Source organism: Gouania willdenowi, chromosome 7 (assembly GCF_900634775.1).
Source record: "Gouania willdenowi chromosome 7, fGouWil2.1, whole genome shotgun sequence".
Lineage (NCBI taxonomy): Eukaryota > Metazoa > Chordata > Actinopteri > Blenniiformes > Gobiesocidae > Gouania > Gouania willdenowi.
The window spans coordinates 34,996,220-35,023,436 of NC_041050.1; the positions used below are offsets into that span (position 1 = coordinate 34,996,220).

The following is a 27,217-nucleotide window of genomic DNA, read 5'->3' on the forward strand; positions in this document are numbered from 1 at the left end:
TACAGTGACATTAATTCTGACATAATACAAAGTAAGTGTTGAGTGCAATCTAAAAATGACTCATCACAGGCGATTAAAGTGACTGCGGTCGCGTTCGGTGTGAACGCACCTTTACAAGTGTTTGTGTCTCGTGAGCTACGGTTTCAGCTATTTATTGCAGCTCGTCGTCCTGGGCTCGTGCACGCTCTCTCGCACTCGTTTAAAAGTAGGGAGGGCCTTTCTTTTGTAAACTTTGGTAAAATCATCCTCTATAACTTTAACCAGTGATGGGCAGATGAAGCTTCATGAAGTTTGGAAGCCTTTCCTCAAATTGGTGCACACCAGAGCAAAGCTTCTTTTGCTGCACAGTAACAGGCAATTATATCAGTTGACATCAATTTTAAAGCGTGTGGTATTTTGCAAGAAAAAGGTCTGTAAACTAAACTGTCAGCAAAATAAAGAAGTATGCAATGCATGTATTTTTGTCTTTGTGGACAGCATTATTTGAATGAAAAATGCTGGCATTATGGAAAAATATGAATTCTTTTTTACAGTGGGGTATGAAAGTACCCTAACTCCTTGGCACCCATCAGACACTTCACATTGTACAAAAGCAAAGAGAGCTAAAGATGAATTGCATTGCACAATACATTTTAAAAAATTTTTTTTTAAATCTGCATAAATGAATATGTACCTACCTTGTTGGGTAAAATGAGATCAAAATGTTCCCACGCTGGACAAATCCTCTTCTTTTCAATCTCTTAAATGTTGTTGATAATATATTGTTCACGTGTTTTGTTTGGAATGGACTTCTAAATTCACAAGACGACAACAAAAATGATCAAAATGAGAGAAAAATACAAAATATACAGAATACATAACAAAATAACACAGAATATAATATATATATATAATATATAATATAGGTGACGTTTGAGCTACAAAAATTTGGGTTGACACGTTGTTTAATGTTGTAAATTTATGATAAAATTGCTTTCTTTTATTTTTGCTGCAGTACCATACATGAACTGCTGGGTGCAGTGTTGCTTCACTGTTTACATTGTGAAGAAGAACCAACAAAAAGTCTAAAAAGTTTGGGACCATTTCACTACTACACACCTGAGGTATTTTACATACCTGTCAAGTCTCCCGTTTTGGCTGCGAAACTCCCGTATTTTACCACTATTTCCCGCCATCGTCTTGTATTAGTATTTTCCCAGAAATATCCCGTATTTTAATGTAATAATAATTCAGACAAATAAATAATAACATTTATCTGTCTCTCTAAACTGAACGCTGTCACGAGCCTCGCAAGACCTGCCACCTGTAGTGGCCTGGGTGGCAGTGCTCGCGAGATTATTGCCGACAGCAGCAACAAACCCTGAACTAACTGAGATTTTAGCGACTATTATGGGGGAAGGAAGAAAGCACGTCAGCGTAAAAAATCAGCCAATCACAAGCGCCACAAATAGACACTCCTTTCAAAAAGTGTCAAAGGACGTATAGTCAACAAATGTGTCTAATAAGTCATTAGTGAATACCAGAGAACCACGAGTGAGCATGAGAAATTAAAAGAAAATATGTAATGAAAATAAATTGTAAATGTCTAAATTAAAGACGAGCAACGTGAAATTAACAGTAAATGTGCAACGTGTTGACTTGTATATAAACTGTAAGTATATTAAATAAACAAAAGTGTGTCATATATTCATTTTTTTTCCCTTTAGGCTGTATTATAATTTAGGAATTAGGGCTGGGCGATTTTTCGAGATTCAAGATGTATCAAGTTTTGTATTTTGGCGACATAGAAAACTACAATATTGCATAATATATATACAGTATAGTAGCTGGCGACATAAAATTTCCCTTATTTTCAAATCCAAAACTTGAGGCATGGGTAGAACTGGTAATATCTTCGAATCAAAGCAGCAGAAAACAATTTTAAATCTCAATAACGTAGCCCTGAAAGGAAGATGATGGTCACATGACTAGAGTGCCAAAAAATAACATGTATTTTTAAAAGAACAACAAATGAATTCATATACAGACAGTATATTTTATAGTCACTGTGTTTTACGGTACTGTATATTACATGTACATTTTATTAAGAATTGTATTTTTTCGAATGAATTTGGGAAAACTATGAAAACTTTTGATCATGGGGGGCAATACTCCCCTTGAAAACTCTGCATATGACAAAACCTCTAGTGCTTCCCTGTATGAATGCTCTGATTGGTCAATATTCTAAATGCTTACATGAATCCTAATATTGTGGCCATCGGATCAGACAATCACATTTTTTGGCCCACTGTCATAAAAGTTGCACACCTCTGATTGAGAAGGTTGCCAGTGCAACGCTGGTCACGTCTGGAACCTGATTGGACACCTCAGGGGCCACCCTCTAGTGATTGATGGGTCACTGCAGAATAAACACAATGATTTTACTTGTTTTTACACAGATGCAGCACAGTTTCTTTCTACCATCAGCTGATTGGAGTTTTGACCTGATATATTTTGCAGCAATCAAATGGAAGTTAAGGATCTTAAAGGATGGAGCGTGTCAGATTGGCTAGATTGTGTTTCCGTGGTGTGAAATGATGACAGTGTTTATAGAAAAAGCTCGTCACGCCTCCTCTGGGGCACTTTGCTCAGTCTAATGAGGTTATTTTTGAAGGGATGTCTTTCGTTTTTTGGAGCATCGCTACAGTTTCAGTGTTTAGTGTTTGTCTTCTGTGACATCTGATAAATATTAGTGCATTATTCACCAGTTTGCTGCCTGTTGCGACTTACGTAAGACTTATGAGTTCAAAGAAAAATTCAGCTATGCCTGCAGCAATTTCAAGGTAACTCACTCCCAGCTCCCAGTCCACTGGGTGAAGCCGTAAACCTAACAGGATATGAGGATACAGATCCTTTACCCGCTCTGCTCTGCTTTCTAATCATGCAGTGGCAAAACAGACATAGTAACGAGTGCATAAATACAGGATGCTGATTAATTTTTAATGACCTACTGGCCTCTTTAGTTTGGAAACTGAATCTTTGTTTGGTATAAAAAATAAAAAGAAATCCTCATTTTGTCAGTGAGGCTTGTGAAAGGGATTTCCTTGCGTGCATGGGCAGCCCCATAAACACCTATATATGCAGGATAGACTGTTGTTTGTGTATATGTTTGTATTGTGTTTCTATTTGGAAGGTAATCCTACGTTGGCTTTGAAGTGCAAAGCAGGAATGCAAAAGAGAGAACGCACACACAAAAACACAAACGCAAAAAAGAAGACACTGAAGACAAAACGCGAGCTTAGAAAAGAAAAAGGCAAACACAAGACGAAACATGAATGCAAAAAACAAAACAAACACAAGACGAAACATGAACGCAAAAAACAAAACAAACGCAAGACAAAACACGAACGCAAAAAAGAAAATGCAAACACAAAAGACAAAACGCACACACACAAAAGAAAACGCAAATACCAAATGCGAACGCAAAGACAAAACACAAAAAAAATATGTAAACACAAGACAAAACACGAACGCAAAAAAAACTCAGACAAAACGGCAATGCGAGCACAAAAGAAGAAGCGCACGCACACAAAAGAAAGCGCAAAGACCAAATGCGAACGCAAAAAAGAAAATGCAAACACACAAAAAAGAAACGCAAAAAAGAAAATGCAATGAGACACTGATAATTGGACGAGGCGGTTGTCGTTCAACTTTTGAACCAGAAAAAATTTGGCAACAACATTGTTTTCTTTTTGTTTGTTTTGTCTTTTGTGTTTGTGTTTTCTTTTTGTGTGTTCTTCCTTTTGCATTTGTGCTTTGCACTTCAGAGCCATCATATAATCCTCAAGAAAAATGAGTTGGTGAAAAATAATTTGGATGCAATATTCTGGTGTGTGCAGTTTGCTGTCAGGCACTGAGCAGACATTTAAAATAAAAAAAAGGATGCCAGTGAGGAGTGTGTGTTTGGTATTTAACTGCAGCCTATAAAGTTGTGCAATTAGTGTAAAAAAAAAAAAGTCCTGATTTGCAGACAAACAGAATCACTCCCAGTTCTTTCATTTTCCCACTTTTTATGCTGGTCTCATCACAGTTGATTCAAACTAGATGAAAAGAGATGAAGCCGTGTTCCAAAAGTACAAGTGGCAGCAGCTGCAGGATGATGTTACAGACACACACACACACACACACACACACACACACATCCCTCTGTATTCACTTCCGTCAGGGGAGACTCTGTCTTCTCTCTGCAGCAGCCTTCTTCTCCCTTTTTGCTCTTTCTCTCTGTGTTGCTTTGTTCCTGATGTGTTTGCTAGTCTCTCTGTCTGAGCCAGCGTCACTAGTGTTGCACTAATGAGCGAGCAACTCAACACAGATCTCCCATCAGCTCAGGAGCAGAAGCAACTCTGACGGCATCTGAGGCAACAAGGCGCAGAGCTGATCTGCAGTCAGCAGGATAGATAGCTGGAGGAGGAGGAAAACCAGTGAGAGCTTTGGGGAAAAGGCGGAGGAGTGGCTCGTGAAGTGGCTTAAAAGGCAAATTAGCTGTCGACTGAGAGGCAGTCGCAGAAGAAGAAGGTCGTGCAAAGGTCCACTGACCATCAGATCACTTTGAGTCTTTGAAGAAGGAGGACCTTTCTCTTCCTGAAGGAGCTCAGCCATGGAGCAGATGCTCACCTGCAGTCGAAACCCTTTTTCCCAGGTGTTTGGGCGTCAGGGTCAGCTCATGCGAGCCAGTGAGTGTCAACAGAAAAGATTAAATCTACTAGATAATGTCTGTGTTGTCTAATTTAATTCTACCAGATTGCATGTGCCTGCACCCAAAGTTGCTTTTGTAAAAGTAAACTATGAATCGTGCAACACTGACTGAAACCATTGCGATGTTGAGATTTAAAATGTGTGCACTAGTGTTAAAAACTCTAGTGTAAGTACGTAGTCTCTGCACACTGCTGCTTATTGTGTCTCATTATGTTGATGCTGCACGACTTCCTCAGAAGTAAAGCTTTTTATGTGTTTTTCTTCCTGAAATGTTTGAACATATGGAATCAGTAGTTGTGATGTAATGTTATAAAGCTGCTTTCATACACCAGCCAGGTGTCAACTGTGAAAATGAACGCACTTTAGTGTTTATGTCATCAGTCCACGGAGATGACAAACGCCATTAATATGTGGATCATAGGTTTAAGAAAAAAAAAGAAATAAAAGTAGAGAATAAAAGAAATATTAAGTAGATAACTTATTAAATTAATTAAAATTTATTCTATAATAAATTAAATTATTGCTGGTAAAATTTGATTAAGAATGGGACGTATTGTTAAAATCGTGCCAAAAGATGGAGATTTTGTAGATTGATCTTGATGAAATGATTAAACTAAGTATGAATGTAATGCAGTTTTTTTTTTTTTTTTTTTACAAAAATTATAGCTTTGAGAAGTACAGAAATGACAGAAAATGTAAATCTCACAGATGTTGATCTGTTCATTTAGTTTTTTGTTCTGTTTTGTCTGCTCGATTGGATTTTTTACTTATGGGGGTAGAACTTCCTATCCCTTTTCAAACTTATTGAATGTGTATTATATTGAAATTGACTTTTTTTTTTATTTTATAGAGATTTCAGTTGAGATTTGTTTAACTTTTCACATATTCTTTTATCCATTCTGCGTGGGAGCTGTATCTCAGATACGGGAAGGATGTAAATTTGTGACGCATCATAAGTAGTGTTCCTTTGAATCAGGGGGTGTTTTGGCCTTTTTAACATTAGACACTCATCAAAGGTGGCCAGCTACAAGCTGAGCTTGCTTCCCATAACTGTTTCTGCAGGTGTTTATTGCATCAGAAGTGTCAGAAATGTTGAGGGCGGGGGGCGCAGAGAAAAAATAATTAAATTTTTAGACCGTCTCAAGATTCACGCCAACCACAATGTGTGTAACATGAACCATATTGCAAAAATGATTAGTAACATAATTGATAATGTTGAATACAAAAAATTGCATCGACGTATTGTTTAATGTTGTAAATTCATGATAAAATCAGGCCGACGGCAGCTTTCTGCTTCATCTTTACTGCAGTGCCATAACATGAACTGCTGGAATCCAAAATGCAGCTTGAAATGTTCAGCACTCTCTTGTAACTTTAAGAATGAGAGTAGAGTTGCTCAAATTAAACAGTTTTATTATTTATGATGTTCTACATGATATATCATTGGATGCATGTGCTTTAATATGGTAAATATGCTTTAACACGGAGAGATAAACTTGCTGGCAGGTGTAAATAACAAAGTTAAACAGATAAAGACAGAATAAAGGGATGCACAAGTATTAAAAGCATTTAAAAGTCCCAACAACATAGATTATGGCTTAAGATTATCGATTAAGTCTCTGACAAAGTTTCTCTGCCTTCACTGAATGCTGAAGGCATGCACGCTCCTGTGGCGGCCAGGGGATGCTGATTTTTGTCGGAGAGGGGGGAGTAGATTAGAACAACATTGTTCAATCCACAGCTTTATATCCAGACAAGTGCGCACAGTCTACGGAGCACACCAATGTCCGCTATGTTGTAAACAAAACTGCTACAGGAAGCAGGAGAGTCAAATGTCATCGCGTTGCTGAACTCCTTTAAAACTTTTTTACTTTGTTTTATTTCGTGAACCTTTGTATTTTAAGTCTTCGTAGTTTTTATTTCACAATTGCTGTGTTTTTGGTACTAAAAATATTTGTATATTATATAAATTATATTAAGAATTGGGAAAACTGTAACGAAAACTTTTGACCACTGGGGGGGCAATGCCCCCCTGCCCCTCCACCAATTACGCGCATGCTTAGAGCATAAAGTATGGAGAGCTGCCATTTTGGACAGGATATGATGTACTTTCGTTGATTCCTATTAGCTGTTGCTAGGCAACAATAAATCAGTATGTGGGACGCTAACCTATCATTGTCTAGCGCTGGGTCATGTTTCCCTATAACGGTGGGGTGTAAAGTGTATGGATGCTACACCAACAAGAGAAAACCCCTCACAGAATCATTTATTTAGCGTCCCAAAGCCAAATAATGAAACTAATTAGCCAGACGTTTGCTCCGTCATCTAGGTACAGGATACACGTTTAAAACGTTTTCGGAACGGAATTCGGTAATATGAGGACAGCTTTTGGCAAGATTTTAACCAAAGATAAACCTTACGCAATGGAAGATTCCATTAATTTGAAAGAGATCCGGATCAATATACTGATTTAAGATCAGTTTAATAAATGGAAAAGTCATTGGCGGAATTTCCGAAATTCATATCTCAGTTTGTAATTTCCAATCTTTATGAACTTTGACTCAGTTATGTTGGGTTAGTTCCTTAATTACCTCACTGAGTTTCATGTTTGGATCAGATCCAGAATGAACATTTAATTGTTTTTCTTTTGAAAAAATGGGGGGTACCCATACAATACATACTGTATTGTTATCAATGGAGAAAATTCTTCCAAACCTTTGAAATGTGAAGAGCTGTGTTTCCATTACAGATTTTTGCAAAATAAAAGCAATATTTCTAAATGTCAAAGTGTAATTACACTTTGAACGTTGTTTTGGAGCCTCGTAACTCCCGGGAAATTTCATCTCGCGAGACTTCGCCGAGCATTATTGAGTGTTTTTTTTTTTTCTTCGAAATTCAAGTGTTGTCATTACCAGTTTTTATTGCGCCATTTAAATTTTGCACATTTCCAAGGGTTATGGAAATGCAGATAATCATGACATCAGGATCAGTGATCCAGAAAACTGCCAATATCTGGCAAAGAAATTATTTGTGCTACTGTTGATTTGTGCAGGAGTCGGTTTGTTCTTATTCAATCAAAACTTCAAACATCTGTTTCTTTTTGTCCTTCAAAGTCTCGCTAGTTGTAATCAGCCTGCCTTTGTTTTTTAAGAGTTTCACATTTCAATGAGGGAAAATGCTTTCTAATGTCAGTCTCCATCCAGTCAGCACAGAGCACAGTTGAGCGCAGCAAGTGGTAGAAAGTTTACCCAAAAAGATTAGAAGAGCTAATTAAATGTTTAGAGGCACTTCAAGCTGCCACTGTGTGATTTGTTTGTATGCTGTCACAGCAATATTTACACTGAATGCTCAGTTTTTGTAGCACATTTATTTTACATGAGCCCACGGGATGTTTTCCCTCTTCTCAGTTGCATTTCCAACTAAACGCAGTTTACTTTACTTGAAAGTCAAGCTGCTGCGCAGGGTGCATTAACCCTAAGTATGACATTATCATTATACACATGGCTTGATGAATCCCAGTCTTGCACCACTCTAAGTTATCCTATGCTCTTTGAAGCCTGTGCTGCATGTTGGAGATTAAAGATGTGCAAGAAAAGGCGAGAGGAGGAAAAGGTAGTGAAGGGGGCAAGAAAGCTGCAAATGGTGAGAATAAGTGAAAGCTGTTTTCATCTATTTATAGCCTCAACCTTACAAACTGTTACACAGCTGGTGACGACTAATCCACAGTATAGCGCTGCCTCGCAACAACTGAACTGCAGGATTTTTTTTTTTGTTATCACTGGCTGTCACCCATCATTGGATCAAGAGTCCCACGGCGAAATGCAAAGGACTACTTGAACTGCGAAGAGAAAATTTATTCTGCGACTATTGCACACGCTCAAAAACTTGAATATTAACCACCTTCTGGTGCTACCCTGGCAGTACAGATACTTGAATTTTTTTTGTACCCTTAAATCGTTTTCACGTGGCACTGCCAGGTGCGTAATCCTGCTCCAGTTCTCTTACTCCCTGCTGGAGGTGTGATATGTGCTGTTGAGCCCTGTGATGTGCTGTCAGAAATCCCTGGGCTGCAAACACTCCTGTTTGTTAGACTTTGCTGATTTAGTCCCCTGCCTCTCACATTGTTTGAACAATGAGGGAAAGTTTGTTTTCACAATACGGCATAGCTTTCAATTATTAGTTCATGTGAGGTAAAGGCAGTAACTTTACCAACTGTCTGTTGCATATGGTTGAGTTGTTTTTAAAAACCAACTCCCAGTAAAAAAACATTTAGTTTGTTTTGCTCAACACAATGAATTCTACCCTCAGATCTGTTTTGTTTTTTTTTGGCCTAGTTTTCTTTAGACAATAACTGGAACAAAAGCTAGTAGTTGTAGTAAAAGTTATTTCTTCTAACTTCTTGTTGTGTACACTAGTTACAAGTGCTACTCCTCTGTTTATTGTGAATGGATTGGGCTGAAATTTGGTAGCTTTAATCTATGGATGTGTACTCATAGATGCTCTGAGCCGGATTTTCAATGTGAGCCCCAGGGGCCCCCAAAAGGAAAAAACATTTCTCATTTATTTGCGAGTCAAATATTACGACGGTTGGTGGTACCGAATCATTGGCACATACCAATTTAGAAATGGGGTCTATTACCCCGTACGTGTCACCGGGGTGTCATTTTTCAAATGACTACTCCTCCGTTAGTTGTTGTTAGATCGGAATGCAGTTTGGTATGAATATTCTATGAATTAATGTGAGACGCTCAAAGCCCCTTTTTTGAAACGGAGCCCAGGGTGTGATATATCGTTTCAAAGGTAATTCAACATAGATTACGATTGTGCCTTGCACAATTTGATTTGGGGACCACCCCCTTTTTTCTGCTATTTCCATGAACTCATTGGCTGCGGGCCATTTTACAGCATTTTGACTGATTTTTAAAGACCCACAGAATATTTTGTACTCTGACCATGGAAAATCTGAAACCAGATTCTGAAAGAATAAACTCTACATTCCCATTACTCCGTATGTCCCACGGGGCACCCTGGGGCCCCGTTTTTTTTATTCTGTGGAACCGAGACATTTGACAGAATTCTCGGAAATGTGGTATGTGCTGTTTGGCGCAGACACGTTGCGTGGGCCCGGCTGTAGTTCATCCAAACTTGTTTAATCAACAGATCTTTATGATAAGCACATTTTTCCAGTTTTAAAGTCTTTACACTGGCTCACAGTCAGCCTCAGAATATACTTTAAAGTTATGCTGCTGGTGTTTAAAGCTGTGAATGGGTTTGATCCAGAATACATCAGTGAGATGTTGGTGCTTGTTATTAATGGAGATTTATTAAAAGCCTTTAAAGTGTGAATGATCAGGATCACGATCATATATCTGATCCAGGATACAGTATTTTGCACTTGGAGGTGGTTTTTGCTTTCTCAGTGTTCTTGTTTATAGTATGGGAGGAAACATGATGGTTTTTGTTGCACCATTTGGGACTGCAGACCATAGTTTGAAAAAGCCTGCAGAAAACTGAATTAACATTGGCTTCGTTTTATTAAATCCAATCTGCTGCCCAGCAGAGGTATTAACACCAGTTTTACCTGCAAAGCTGTTTTCTCATTCTAAGCCATTGCTTTACCATTAAATATCCTCCAAGTACTTGAAAAACCATCAGTAAAACTCCTTGCCTGAGGGAGCTAAGGTGATTAGAAGTTTTAATACATGAATACTACCAGAGCAAAACTACATTTTGGTCGTCTTTGAAGCAAATAAGTCCTTTCCTCTCTTGTGTTGTGGTTCCTGCACACAGACACACTCCGTATACCTCTTTACCCTCTGGGCTTCCCTGTGGTAAGAGATTAGCTTCACATCAAGTAAGGAGTCACGTTGCGAACGTGTTTGTCCATATAGTCTGTTAGTGCACCAAAAAAAGAGGACCATTTTTACCTTATTTTCAAGGTAACTTAATTTCTTTAGTGAAAGTAATGTTCTAAAGGGATGCGATAAAACATCCAAGTTTATTGTTCTATGTAAGGCTTAGCAGTGTTAGCGTTTCTCAAAACATAAAGAGTTGAACCCCTTTCCTGTATGATTTAGATGCTAATCTGGTAGCGGGTACCTTGTTATCAGGCTTTCAGGTGTGTTGGAGCATTAAGTGTTAAATACAATAGAGTTCCTTTTCCTACTTTTTTAAGTCGACATGATCACTTGGGCAAAATTCAGAAGCATCTTCTGCCTAACCATCCAATGCACCACTTTTATTGCACTTTCCCAGCTTTTTTCCATTGTAATGAAGAGATGTTGTTAGACAAGGTAACTTTTCTGATGTCTGAACCTGGCCTCACATTAGTTGTGCAGTATTTAGCTTTTGTTTTGCTGCTGTTCTCATAGGTGTTCATAATCAGGTCTTTTTTTGAGTATCGTGAGTAATAGTTTAAGGTTTAGTTATTTCTGAATCATTGATTAAATATCCATTACTGGTACATTCTACACAATAGTAACAGCTGAAATTAAAGTTGTTACCACATGCAGATTCACGTGAGGAGGTTAGGTAACTGTAATTTCTACTGTCTGGTAATATAAGTTCTTAAGTATTGTGGACAAAACATTTTCTGATCACTGAGAGTCTATTACATCTCTCTCAGATTCATTAAAGTATTGTATAACAGCAAAACAACTGTTTTTTTTTCTCACAATGGATGCATATCTCTCTCTTTACCATTTCTCCCTTACTGACAGTCATTTTTCTAGTCCTTCCTTACCCTCACCTCTCATCCAGCCCTGTAGTGCAGGCTACCATTTCTTCATTAATATTAGTGAAGTATAATCTCTCATGGTGTATTGCTAATAGTTATCTTGACCTTATTTTATTTATCTATTCATTCATTTGACTGTAAAGTCTAACTAAAAAAAACTAATGGATGTAAATGGGATAAAGAGCAAGTGATTATATTTTGGGGATGATCCAGATCAATATTGAAAAACCATGTTGAACTCTTTGAGTTGTTTCTACAGCATTGCATGCTCTAGTCTGTTGAGCACACAACAGCACAGCCACATGCTAGAAATTCCTCCCAAACCTGTGACTGATCATGGTACAGTGATCAGGATCATTGATGCAGATAACTGGAAGTTTGCATTTTCAGTGCTTTCTCGATCTGACATCAGGCTTGTGTCCTCTAATCTAGTCCTTGAGGCCTGCTGTCATGCTTGTGACAGTAGCTAAAGTCCTAGTCCTCGCATATCGACGTTTGTGAGGGTACCTCTGGCGTCACTGTGATGCTAAGGGTCAGCTCGTGGAAACAATTGTTTTCATGATATTTCTAGTGAGAAATTTACCCATAGGTTGGGGTTAAAGTTAGGTTTAGGGTTAGAAGTCTTATTTTGAAAAGTTGCGGTGAAAAAAAAGCTTGGGGTTAGGGTCATTCTGGAACGTCTATATGTGACGAGTTGGGAGTGGGACTGAGTTGTCCTAACTGTACCCTGTGGCTGGCATGAAAGTTAGAACTTAAAGATGAACAATAAAGATATCATTTATTAGTCTCACAAAGGGGACATTTGTAGAGTTTCAGCAGCAGATGATAAAACAGCATAATAAAAAATGGAAAAAGGAAGATATACTTGATATACTCACATGTGGCAAGAAAGGACATTGCACAATAAAAACAGAATATATACTGTACACAGGATATATATATAAACAGAAGATGCAACATGGATGAACACATGTTCAGACATTATATTCCCCATCAACTGTTATTTACTGTTCACTCTTGGATGAATACAGGTTATCATTCTGGACCAGTGGGTCAAATTACTTTTACATGCCGTGGTACTGGCCTTTATGGGCCTGATTCCCTGCAGGGTAAAGAGAATCACAAGGAAAAAATAAAGCTAGTCATGCAACAAACACTAAGAAATAACTAACACTTATGTTTTTGGAATGCCAACATTCTCCTTCCATAGAGAGATAATGCTGTTGATGCAGTATATTCTATAAATGCAGACTGAGACAGAACTACTGGAAATATAAACTAAAGTTCCAAACTCTGTTTCTGTGCTGGAAAATTGCAGGTATCCGGCTTCTATTAACCTTCAGATCAAAGAGCATTCTGCTAGAGGAACCTGAGTGAATAACAGAGCTCAGGTCAGCAGAGTCCAATGCTGCATCTCCTCCCAAGCACATTCCGTCCGTAAAATGTATGTGTCATCAAAGCTTTTCACACATGAGGAAACATGCATTATGATTGCATGTTTGTCAGAAGTTAAGAACAACCAACATTTTTGAATAAAAAGAAAAGGATGGTGAAAATGTAGTTTTATTCTGTGAAAATGTGCCAAAAGTATGAAAACTAATGAGCAATAGTATATATGTGCAACATTTGGACCTTTGAGTTGAGGACACAGTTTATTGTGTGTTTGCTTTTACGATTCACACAGGTACCTTAATCCATGCATTTTTTAACACCTTGCTTTCACTTTTCCTTCTACTCCATCGACTGTGATGCTTTTATTCATTTTTAAAAGCAAATCGATTGCTTGAAGTATAGTGCATGTGAAGCATTCAGACCAATAGATTCTTTGGTCCAAGCCTTATTTTCTTTGAAGGCAATAAATGGAATAGATGAGATCATGAGTTGGCAGATGTGACCAAGCAGAAATCCACTTCATATATTTTAAGAGCCTGTACTACAAAGCTGGGCAAGTATATCCTGAATATCTCACCTAACCAAACGTACTATGACGCAGGATATAAATACGTTGATTTTAGCCAGGCTACGTGCACGTTCCTGTGACAGGGGTGGAGATTGCAGCGTCAGACCAATCACAATCACAGAGAAACTCTATTGCAGTTTACGTCACAATTGAGGAATAATTCCTTAAAAATAGGAAGAATCAAAATTCATATTTCAGACCAAAAACAACACTGTTGCTGCAGAAAAAGCAGGAAGGAAGGAACACAGGCAGGAAGCTGGAATCATGTCATTCTGACATTTAATAGTTTATAATTTCCCTAAGACTCCGCCCTTTGTTTGGGGTCATTTTGTAGAAGGTGCAAACTTGATGCTGCTTGTTGTAGAAGTGAGTAAAAATCTGATTTTTTTTTTTTTTTTTTTTTTAAATTTTGTTTCTAAAAATTCTGTGAGATCTATGGATAAGAAAGAAAATTGTTTAGCCAATGCTAATGTTAGTAGTTGTGTTAAAGGCTTGAATCTGTATTTTTTTTTTAAGTTTCTTTAATCCAAACAACATATTAATCTCTTGTTTAAGGGCAAACAACTATTTTTCTTTCTTTAAAAGGTCCATACGGTCTTTTCTTTTAATGCTATTGAACCGTGTGGTGTTTCTTTGATTGTTTCAAATGAATTACATTTTATTTCCTTATATAGAAGTACATTTATAATTTTACTTCATGGTGGAAAATGTTTATGAACAGTGCGACACAAAATTAGCCATTTTCAGTGATTTCTGATATATTGATCTAGTTTTTGGTGTCTCTCTTTTAATGTGTCCCTAAATTATCAAAAAATTGGTTCTTTGATGAGACATTTAGTTATAGTGTATATTCACATTCTATCTTTTGTCACCATTTGTTATGTATGGGAGTCAATAACTGCCAGAACGGACCATCTAACCACCAGAAGTGGACAATGCAGTGCCTGTAGGAAGCATGTGTTGCTTTAGAAAAGCAGGAGGTTCAGTAGCTTTTTCATTAATGGCCAAATGAGGTTGTGTTTGACGGTGGGACGTCAGAAACATTTAGTTTTGTTGTGAAATGTGCAGAGTGATAACTATTGTTTTCTTATAGTTTGGCTTTTAGCAAGAACACTATAGGGAGTTGAACCCCATCTATCTCGATCTCCTCAGACCAGAACAGACTGGTCTGAGGAGTCTGACTAATTGCAGTCCAACCAAATCTGACGTTGCACATGCTTGAACCACATTCCTCAAGCAACAGTTCCTGTTGCGGTAGGACTGATGACATCATCACTGCAGAGTTAGGACCAATGTTCCAAAATAGGTGGGACGTGGGGGCGGGGGCTCTCCAGTGATTGGCTCTGGCACACACGTGGCTACGGTGTGCAGTGATTGGCTAGGTAGGACCAACGTTCTAACTGATGCCATCATCACTGTAGAGCTACGACTGATGACATCAAGGTAGGACTGATGACATCATCACTGAGTCCGTCGACTCAGGAGGTGGGGCGTGGGGGTGGGCGTCCAAACATATGACGTTGCACACCCATGAACCAAGCAGCAGCCATGTTGAAACAGACAGAGATTCATTGCTTTAATAGAAAGATAGATAGATAGATAGATTGGAACAAGTGTGCAGATGAATAATTTAAGTTTAGCAGCAAACTCTTTCTTTTTTTGTCTTGTTTTATATACAGTGAAAATAGTGAGAGAATGACAGTAGTCCTATAGGACCGTATCATCCTGTGGTTGAACTCACGCTGCCATTCCTTAATATAAGTCCCACCTGCTGGTTACTTTAACTCCTGTCTTCAGGCGCTATTACTGCAGTTTAAACTGTGTGCAGTTTACTTCTAAAAAGTTTTTACAGACTAAACACTTACAGTTTAATCAATTATTTTTATGTATGGGGGGCTTGGGGTTTTAAAAAATACCTTAAAGTTAGTTATACATGTTATTCAACAGGAAACTTTAAAGGTTGTCAGTGCAGAATAGATACATGAAAACAACAAACATGCACATTATATCAAATCAGAATCCGCTGCTGTCTTTATTACAAGTTTAATTTATATTACTGAAAACAGCCTTTGACTTCTTTACAGTTATATGCAGGGTTGGGGTCAATTACAATTATACAATTATTTATATTCTATTACAACTCAATTACAATTACAGTGGCCAGTATTTTTCTACATTTACAAATTAATTTATTATTAATTCCGCCATAAAAGTCAATAACAATAACATTCTCAATTACAATTAATCACAAATACTGAGCCTTAAATAAATACGCCCAGAAATGGAGCCTTCCTCTTGTTAGCGTCCTGTTAGCATCTCTTATGATAACAGCTCAGTTTTGACTCGTCTTAAATCAGCTTTAAAATACAATAAAAAAAAATATTATCGACCATCCAGTTAGTTTTCATCTCTTTGTTACCTTGTTAGGCTTCCTAATCAGTGAAAATATTGGTATTAATGTTTTTGGCGTGGGCGTCTGAGCCCCTCAATTTCAATATTTTTTTTAAATGGTAAAATGATCTTTAAGAGAACTCACAGGTGAACTTAATGTGAAACATATTTTAATAATTGTTAACTATATGTGTGTAAGCCTTAGAACTGTAACATGGTTCCCCAGGTTTGTGTTTAATGACATTGTAAATGACATCAAAAGAATCAAGTTGCACCAAGTATTACCTACTGAAAGCTGACTTTTTCTTTTTTCAGCCTGTGGTAGCTGCACTGCAGTGATCTACTGAATGAGAGAAGCATGCAAATGTTAGAAATTATGCTCTGGTTAATTATTAAACACTCATGAGAAGCCCAACGCTCATGCGGGCCTCATTTTAAACAGCAATATTCCTTTACATGGGTTGTTCTTATTTTTTTATTAAATAAACAGGAATGTAAACTTTGCGTGACACCAAAGTGTCTAACCGAGGGTACGAGGGTGGGTTTGATCTCGTGGAAGTGACAGAGCTCCACATCACACCATCTTCTCCACTGATCAGAGAGCCTGAGGGAGTAATCTCACTCAAGCTGAGGTGTTAGGAAGGCTCAGCACAGCCACAGCGTTCCACAGAAATGACCTCAAACATTGGTCAAGCTTTCAACAGTTACACAAGTCAAGTCAGTCCATGCAGACTCCACGGCCACATCTCTGACTCACCTCCAGAAAAACAGCAAAAAACCCAACATTTTAAACCCTTGAAATTAGAAAGAAAAGGACGTCAGATGAAGGCACAGAGATGTTTACATTATCATAAACCGCGTGTCAAACTCAAGGCCCGTGGGCCAAATCCGATCCCTTTAGAGCATCTATTTCGGCCTGCACGAGAAAGTAAAAAAGTCAGAGAAACCATGAATCATTGTGTAAATTACAAACTAATTTAGTTATAGATATCTCCTCATACACTACACACATTCAATGAAACTCCACAATATTAGCAGGGCTCATATTTTCCTCACATTTATATTAGGGCTGCACAGTTTAGTAAATTTTAATCATGATCATGATTAGATTACATAAATCTAATCGTCTGCAATATTTACATTTAAAATATGGGCTCTGCACTCTGGAACAAAGTATTTATTTTGTTAGCTTTTGGTAAATTTTAAATTCTTGGGTTATTTTTTTTAGTATAATTCTTATTTAAAACCTAATTTTGCACTGTAAATGTTGCAACCTGAATATATAAGAATATATATTCCTATTTTATTTTATTGATTTTTTATTACATTTTCATTAATCTTATAATTTAAATGTCACTAAGGTCATTCTGATGCTATTTTGATTTTTAATAACGAAATACTGTTTATTTTTTGATAGCCGTTAAGGGGAAGTGATGTCATGGTAGATGGACGGTGCTACTCTTGTATTGTGAACTCCAACGGAAGAAAAATAAAGAAGGCTGCCAAACCAATGATCAGGAGTGGTCATTCCAAGGGGGCAACATAAACTCTACACATATTGTTTCTTTAAAAGTAGTGTAATAAAAACATATTTTTTTCCCCTAAACAAGATAAATAATTTTTCCAAAATCTTGCCATTTTTTTCAAATTATTCAACAAATTTCCCCCAAATGACACTAAAAAATGTAAAGTAAAGATCCTGAAGGAACTGATATCTGTCATTCATTGCTTTGATATTATTAGTGTTGTAAATATTTTATAATTTATTTATATGTTAAGTGAAACTAGAGCACAAAAATGTTTCAATTACTAATTTTCCTGCCAAAAATGTGTGGCCCATGATAAACTGCTCCAAATTTCTGGCGACCCCAAAGACATTTTTCTTTCTTTAGAATTCGTTTTTGATCTTCTTTGTTAAACTGTGTTAAAGATATGCAGGAGCCAAGATTAGTGACAAATTTTGCCAGCTTAAATATTTTCATACTGCACTTTATTTGAACTAGATTAATATTTGAAAAGGTGAAAGTGTTGCTTTAATTATAAAAAATAATATGATTCAATTCAACTTTATTATATATTGTCATCTTGTAGCGCTCGACAAATGTATATAAAAATTTAATATATAGATTAATAAATAAAAATAAACATATTTAATAAGAATAATTTCATAATTGATTTTTTTAAAATACATTTTTAAACAGTAATTATTTCTTAATCAATTACTAGACATTTCAGGCGACCCTACTTAAATTCCAGGCAACCCCAAGGTTCAAAAACACTGTCATAAACAGTGGCCCAAAGGAATACAGTCTCACAATCCAAATTTTAGACAGAAAAAAGTCACCAAAAAATGAAAAAAATAAATTAAATAACCAAAGATATATATAGATTCTACACTCATCCTGTCACAAAAACTGTTAAATTTCACCTCCAAAAAACAAGGTCTGAAGAACAGCTGCAGCTAGCATATAACTTATAGTCCTATAAAGTATTTACATATTCATAATAACATATTCTATTTACTTCTGACAACCATGATCTGAATTTTCCAGATAACTTTCATATTTAAATCTTTTAGGGGGCATGTAAGCAGATTCTTTTATAACATAAAAACTGATGTATGCATAAATGGATATAGAGTTGCATTTTAAAAACTTGGTAAACAAGACCTCAATGATACTGATACATTTTAATCTAAGGTCATTTCATTGAGTATTTGATAACATACATATTTAATGTGTTGTTCTTGGCAAAATGGTCTCGAAATGTGTTTCCTTACAGCACTTGTTTTTAAATATGGAAATAAACGAAGCAACAGCCAAACAACACTGCAGTCTAATTAACATTTCACTGAGTTTTAGTTGCTTAACTATTCAGATCTTGTTTGGTCTGAATCTCTCCTTAATGAGGCTCTTTTAATGAAACACACTTGATAGTTTTAAATCAAACTCTTGACAAAGGACTTAAAGGCACACTGTGTAACTTTTGGCCACTTGGGGCGCTAGACCTGTAACTTTCACATCAAGCGCCCCTAGTGCCGCACCACTGTCGCAAAAATCAACAAACTGTCAGTCGGGCCAGCCTCCCTTGTCTTTTGATTGTGTAAGCAGACAGTAGTTGACCTGGAACTTAGGGATAAGGATTGGCTCTAATGGCTGGGCTGGCTCCACGGCTACAGTCTATGGGCTGGAGGAGCAGCAGACACCGCTGCCCTCCTCTCCCCGCCGCTGGAGTCACGGTGTAGTGAAAAATAATCCTACACGTGAAAGCCTCCTACAGGCGAATACGCACTAATAGCCCAGAGAGCCAATCCTTATCTTGAAGTTACGGATCTGACTTGCCGACTTCCATTACTAAAGAATCCAAGTTTAACTGAACTATCACAACGATTAGTGCACCATTAACCCAACACGAAACTACCGTATTGTGCTGTTTTGGCTGTAAACAGAGGCTAACTCGTTTCAGCTGCCAATGGCGCTGGGTCGGGAAATGCCCGCTTGTTGTGACGTCACGTGGGAACTATATATATCCGAGCCTGTGGTCACGTGACTGCTGTAAAGTGAAACGTTCTCCAGGTCACATGACCTGGTGAAAGACGGTCCATCTCCTCCAAACTTACATGGGCGGTATTTCCAGAGGGAAGCCCCGCTCGGAGCATTGATACTGTCAAGCGCTGTATATTGGCCTGATCAATCATTTAAAATAACTCATGTGTGTCAACTCTTTAGGTCAAAGAGTCCACGGTGTGCCTTTAAGTTGTACATGTAAAATCAGTTTATGATCCCAACAGACAAATCGTTGGGGTTGACATTGAAAAGATATTGATGTCATTGGATTGGTGGCAGCAGTTGAAAAGTAGTGCCACATAGTTAAAAACTTTTTTTTGCACCACACTTTGGTGCAATGGTGTTGAGAGATATTTCCTTTTTATTATCCTCTTATCACCTCAGCCAAGGAGGTTATATTTTCACAAGCTATTATTTATTTCAGTCAGGATCACTTTAGTCAAATAGCTTTATTTAGCATGCGTTTAGATTTGACGGTAAAGCTCTGTTCTGGGACCTCTCTGTGCTTTCCAGCAGCTGCGTGGAAAGCTCGAAGCGAAGGAGCTCCCATTCACTTCTCCATGAGCTACATCAAGAGGCATAAGCAGAGAGAGCGGTCAGCAGGATCCCCTGGAACAGAAGCACAAATGTTTAGATGACAACAAAAGACAGTGTTTAATTGGATAGAAGAGGAGGAGCCGGGGTGAGGGTGGGTTGTGAGGCGTTTGCAGACGAAGCATGTGGAAAGTAGGCATGTTGCCGTGGTTTAAATGCAGCTCTGAGATCAACTCTAACGAATGGGAAGCATAGAACATAGGATGATTAACTGAATTAGGGGATGGATGCTGTTAGTTGTTAACAGCTACTTCAGTCTTTATTTAGTAACTGGTACTAGTCTTGCATGGGATGGCCAACTTAAATATGATCTAATTGAAAGCAATATCAAGTTGAATCCAATTGATTTTTTTAGTAGACGTTATATCATTTTCAAATTGGTTGTACTTAATACATTCTTTCAGGAAGAGCTAAGGCATCTAGTACAATGAACATCATTTTCTGTATATATTTAAGAGCCAAATTAAGTAGAGCTTACGTAAAATGTTAAAATCATATGAACTCGAAACATTTTAAATGTTTTGACTCAAAAATGTCTGCAAAAAGTTAACTTATCAATGGTAATATATGCAACTCATTTTTACTCAAATTCAGATAAAAAACAAAAAAAAAAAAAAAAACTCAAACCAAATTTTCATTCGGTTTATTTTATAAACAACATTTTAACATCAGTGAGTTATTTAAGACATCTACATTTTGGTGAACTATTGAAATATAGGCTATTCCTATATTGAAATAAAGAGCATATGCAGCTGACAGCACCATTAAAAATTAAACATTCTGTTTAAGCTGTAAACAATGCACACTAATGTGTGTGTATATATATATATATTTAAAGCATTTCGCCCTTTATTCCACCCATATATATATATATAAATACATATATATATATATATATATATGTATTTATATTAGTCAAGCTTTCCAGACTTAAAAGTCAACTTATACTCATTTAAAAATCAAACAAAATCTCTACTGTTTGAATTTTAGAGATGTTGTTCTTTAAAAGCACACATTCAGACCACACAACTATGAAAATCCTCCTTTAATGTCCTGAAAGCAGATTCGGGAAAACCTGATCCGCAGCAGGCTCTCAGTGTTAGTGCATTTGTTTATTTTATCGTCTCTTTCCTGTTTCGAAAGGGCTTTATGTTTGCTGGGGCCAAACACAACACAACAACAAACAGAGGAGAGGACACTCAGCTTTCTTCTTAAAAGCTTCAAGTATTTACGACCGAGGGTCACGGTATCGGATGATGCATCTAATAGACAATCAAGCTGCAGCTCAGACGTTGTCTTTTTTAATCCAGGCTCCAAAGCACAAATGGGTGATGATCTCATCCAATATCCAGTCATCTAAAGATGTTGTTGTAAATGGATCAGAAAAACACCAGAATGGGGACATTGAAGGAAGTGTAGAAAGAGGAGAAAACCACAGATGGGGTGAGGCAGTGCCACATTTAACTATCATGGGTAAACACACACACGCACACACAATTTTTATTGCGAAGCTCACAGCCACCTCCAGGAAGCCTGATTCCATTAAAGCGTTTCTCCCTTTATTCCACCCATTACAGCAGTAACAGATACGATTAGTGGGGTGTAATGAGCTCTGCAGAGATGGGAGTTGTGCAGCTTCTTCACAGCTACAGAGCCCCCGGGGTTCCTCCGACCAACACCCCAGCTCTCTTTATCATTGGCATGGAAGCTACGTCGGGTAGGCCGACTTTCACCAATGCAGTGTATCATTTTATACCAGATTACAGCTAGTTTGTTCATTTTTTAACCTATAAATACATTTAAACAAAAGAACAGGTTGAAATAAACAACCTATGTCTGTATTATGGTTTAGTCATTAGTGCGTTGTCTACATTGTTCTAAAGATGGTAGTTTTTCTGAGGCAGTCCAAATTAAGGGTGTGTTCGATACGATACCACTAGCATATGACAATACGATATATCTTGATATATATCGTCATATTTGTTGCTGATTTTAAATGTTTTTGCCGCTGATATTAATGCTCTTATTGATTTCTAGGCTGTTGAATGTTTTCTGTTGCAATCTTTGATCATGTAAAGCACATTGAGTTACTTGTGCATGAAATGCACTGTACAAAATAATTTGCCTTGTCTTTCTAAACAATACGATATACATTGCGATAAATCACAATATCAATAATCACAAATGTCCCCTTTACAAGTACAAAATGGTATGAAATACAATTTAATTCATTTTTTTTTTTTTTTTTAACTTGTGAAATCAAGTAAATGGTAACTAACTATATACCACAAGTACCAATATAAAAAACAAGTGCTATGTTTATCAAACTGTCAAACTCTTGCTTCTACAACAGATTCTGATTCTGTTGAGCAGTTAAATTCTTAAAAAAAAAAAAAAAAGTAACTACATCATCCATAAAAGTGTCCAGTAAAAAAACCTGATTTGAATCAATACAATAATCGCGCAGTGAAATATTGCAATATATCACTGAATCATAGACCCTTAGTCCAAATAGTCTCCATCAGAAAGCCTTCTGCCATTTGTTTTGATATATAAAGCACATTTATCTTCATAAACTTCAAAGGTGGAGTTTTTTTTGTTTTTCAGTTTCATTTTACCATATTGAATAATTCTGTAAAATAATGTTAGTATGTTTTTTTCTTCAGAAAATTTGATCTCCCGACATGTTTCGACTGCCAACTGACAGTCTTCCTCAGAGGCATTTACTGATTGCTATTCATGGCAGTCAAGTAAAACTTCAAAGGAACCATCAAAGGCGATCAACAGAACCCCTCTGAGGAAAACTGACGGTTGGCAGTCAAGAGATCAAATTTCAAATAGACGAAACCCTAACATGTTATTTAAAAAAAAAAAATTCAAAATGAACTTATTGGAATTAATTCAGTGAAATATTCCACAGAAAGTAACAATTTTCTCACCTTTTCATTTAGGTTTTTAATTTTTTTTTTCTATTGATGTAAAAATCTTAAGGGTGGAATGTGAAAATCAACTTTTTGTGTTAATTCTTATTCCTTTCTAAAATTCTAGGCACTGTAATCGTAATTGAGTTGTAATTGAACATGGGTAATTGAAGAAACAGATATCTGGCACTTTCTGTATTTCCCCTCAAGCTTTCACCTGCACAGGGAATAATTTCCATGAAGTCTGTGAAGCCTTTTTTTTTTTTTTATTTATCTCTTCTTGAGCTTGACTGCTGAGCCCTCATCCTGTTAGCTTTGCTGCACACATATCGGCAGCAGGCTGTGGAACCCCCCCAGGACAGATAATGATGATTGATGTGAGGCTACTGTGGCATCAGCTTCTTCTTCTTCTTCTTCTGTGGTACTTCCACATGTGTGTTTGGAAAGCTATTTGAGAACTCTCGCAAAACAGACAAGACAATATTTGCAAAAGCCGTCCCAGAATGACAATTTCTCCCCCTTGGATCGTTTTTATCACAACTAGAGAAATATTTCTTCTTCTGTTTTCCTTCCCTCGTGGCTCACCTTTGCCTGGCTTCGTCTAGCTTTCATATCCACATAAAGAAAGCTGAAAGCTGCAGGTGAAATCTATTTCAGGTTTAGACGAAGACACAAAGTGACAAGCCTTGTAGTTAGGCCTATTTTTCACCCTCTCCTTGGTAGCAGAAGCACCAAGCTCAAGTTCCTTTGCCAGAACACGAAAGAAAATATCACAAAGTTTACACTGTAAATGGCCGAGCATGTTTGTCTCAAACTAAGGAAAAGAAATGGTGAAGTTTTAAACTTTTTTACAGCACACGTGTCAAACACCATGAATCCTTGTGTAAATTACAAAGTAATTTAGTTGTAGATGTCTTCAGATTAGCACACAAATATTAGCAGGGCTCACATTATCCCCATCACATGATGGAAGTCATTTTTTTTCCAAAATTTTGCAATATTCTTTAAATTATTCCATAAAATGTCCCCAAATTACATTGAAATTGGCCAAATAAATTGAAAGTGCAAATCCTGCAGGGAATATCTGTCACTTATTGCTTTGATATTGTCAGTGCTGTACACATTGTATCATTATTTATATGTAGAAATGCAAACTAGAGCACAATAATAATTGGTACTTTTTCTGCTTCAATAAAGACAAACTGCTCTGTATTTGGCCCCTGAACTAAAATGAGTTTGACACCCCTGCTGTACAGTTTATCAATATATTAAATAAGTCTTTTGTCAACAGCATCAAAGAAAGTAAAATCCTGATTTTGGTTTTTGAATGAATATGCTCCAAATATTTATTTGCTCATACGTTTAACTAATACTGTAAATAGTTTTTCAACTGAGCAGCAATTAATGTTCAATGGGAATTTAAAACAGAGATACACTGTAGTTAGTTTTTGTGTGTTATTCTTCTGATTCTCAAACTACTTAATCTGATTTTAGGCCGGGCTACAGAACTCAATAATCCACTCACTTTTGTTGTTGTTGTTGTTGCTGCTGCTGCTGTGTACACGAGTTAAAATCACTACTCGTCTGTTATTTGTGAACGGATCAGGCTGAAATTTGGTAGCTATAATCTATGGATGTGTACGCATCGACACTCAGGGCCCAATTTTTGATTTGGGGCCCAGGGGGAAATTTGTTAGTCAAATATTACGACGGTTGGTGGCACCAAATCATTGGCACATACCAATATATAAATGGGGCCCATTACCCCGTACATGTCACGAGGGCGCCAGGGGACCCTGTTTTTCAAATGACTCCTCCTCCGTTAGTTCTCATTTGATCGGAATGCAGTTTGGTATGAATGAATATGATGAGACGCTCGGAGCCATTTTTTTAAAATGGGGCCCGGGGGCCCACCCCCCATTTCCGATAATTTCCAGATTTATGGGAACATAGTTGTGTGATATATCGTTTCAAAAGTAATCCAATGTAGATTACGATTATGCCTCACAGAATTCAATTAGGGGCACAAGAGCCCCCCCCCCCTTTTTTTTTGGTAAATTTCATTAAAATTGTTTCCTCATTTATTTGCGAGTCAAATATTGCGACTGTTGTTGGTACCGAATCATTGACACATACCAATATATGAAACGGGCCCATTACTTCATATCTGCCACTGGGGCACCAAGGGGCCCCATTCTTCAAATGACCACTCCATTAATGCTCGTTGAATTGGGCTGTAATTTCACATGGATGTTCTATGAGCGGATGTCAAGAGCCTCTCGAAGACATTTTTTTACTCTGTGGAACCGAGTCATTTGACTGAATTCTCGGGAACGCGGTACGCGGGCCCAGTCGTAGTTCATCACGTCTACTGCTTTTTGCCTACTCTCGATAAAATCAGACTGAATAAATACAAATGCATTGTAGGAGCCATATTGCTCATTGTTCGAATTTTATGGTTGTTAGAAATAATTTTGATTGAATGGGTCTGGGAGTGGGAGGGGCGTGTGGAGTCAACGTGGTGTTAGTTGAAACCAGATGAGAGTGGAGCCACAGTCTTTTGACCTCTCTCTCTCTCTCTCTCTTAGCTCCCTCATTTTTGCTTTTGTGGATTAACCTGTTGCTGTTTTTTTTTTCTTCAAGTAAACATTTAAACTTTACTATGTGGTCCTGTGGATTTTTTGGGATGCAAATACGTATGAGGAGTTTTTTGGGAGCGTCAAACTAAGGCTGCACTCAGTGGACACCTACACGCATCATCCTGGAGCTCACAGGCAGAAGCTGATCAGCTGACATACTTGATTATATAACAGTCTGCGTTTCATCTCATCAGACGAACAACACAAACATGGCTACTCTGTGTCGTGTTCATTTGTTGACAAAAAATTTTCACCATTGTTTTCTTCGACTACATTTTTGTAAAGTGACAATAACTAGTTAATAAATAAGTAAATAACCTAGTTAATGAAAACTATATCAAACTAGATTGATATTTTGGTCAAATCCAATTAGAACCCATGCGATCAAGTGTTTTTCCGCGTTGATCAAAAATGTTTGTGTTGTTAGGTGATGTACAGTACACTGACTAGCAGCTAAGGTTAAGTATAGTTAGAATGTTAACTTATAATGTAACCTGCTTGCTACTTTAGGATCACTTTTGATGGGATGTAATCTTCGTTTTACTAAATGTTCTCCAGGTCATTAAAAACACCAGCATTAACAGTTTGACACTGACAGTGTGTATTTACAAATATTAATACCATCCCATATCAAGATGACCAATGGTGCATAACTTCTTATGTTCTATACTTTAGTCTCTAACAGATTGAGTTCATTAAAATCTTAACGTCATTTAGTTGACTGAAACTGAAATAATCCGAATGACTAAGTGGCATTTTAGTCAAAAAACTATGACTAAAACTAAATATTAAAATTTGCTGTCAAAAATAAATATAGATTAAACCATGTGCAAATAGAGAACACATTTTTAGACGATGCTAAACTCAAGAGTGAAGAATTTCCTCACTTATGTTCAGAGAATTAAGGTATACTTTAACTTAATTTTACATTATTAGTTTGTCCTTCGCTTTGCATCGCCTGTCAAATAAAATTAGTCCATAAATTCTAATAATAAAATGTTTGTTCATGCTCACAAAAATGACTTTAGTTCAGTTTTCTCATGGATAGGTTTTAACTACCTGCAACTCTACCATTTGTCCAGGTGAGTGCAGCAGCACTCTGTAACTGAGCCTGTGGCTTGACTTCAATGAAAATATGTCAAAAAAAAAAATAAAAATTACAGCCTACATTCACATCTGAAATGTTAAGGTTTAACACGTGATCTAACTTGTACCTACTGGCTTACTGCATTCATTCGTTAAAAAATGCATTTTTACGCCCGCTGAACGAGTCAGGGCCATGTGCAAATCAGGTAGACTCTTAGTCTACATTATTCACATGAAATATTCTGACGTATGCTCGTCTGCTACCTTGTGGGAACTCATTCTTTCTCTCCCGCCAACTCGTTCCGTCTTATCTTTTCCGCCTTCAGCGACTTGTCATTTTTCATCCTCAAAGCGTGTTTGCACTGGAAATGTCAGCCACGTTGAAAGAATTCTTATTGTACACCTCCATCTCTTTGTTTGTGAAAAAGGCTTCATTCTTCAATCGTGTAAAACACCCAAACATGACGCTCGACTAAAGCAATCAAAATACATCTATAAATATATATTGGATTGTATATATTTTATGTCAATGTTTGCATAAAGTGTGTGAAAACAAATTAACCTTTTAAAGCTGCTGAGAAGAGGGCAAC

General features: G+C 37.1%; 1 protein-coding gene across 4 annotated transcripts in view; it reads left to right on the plus strand.

The window, feature by feature from the left end:
* The window catches only part of LOC114466788 (kazrin-like), a 242,594-nt gene that overhangs the window by 898 nt on the left and 214,479 nt on the right, over nt 1-27,217 (plus strand). For 2 of the 4 annotated variants that reach the window (XM_028452519.1, XM_028452523.1), the window contains exon 1: nt 4,459-4,712. The exons of 1 other annotated variant lie outside the window; for it this stretch is intronic. In XM_028452519.1, the coding sequence (XP_028308320.1) occupies nt 4,637-4,712 (76 nt within the window). In that variant the 5' untranslated portion in view covers nt 4,459-4,636. Of the gene's footprint in view, nt 1-4,458; nt 4,713-27,217 lie in introns of those variants that run through there. One more of the 4 variants, XM_028452520.1, reaches the window with a different exon arrangement.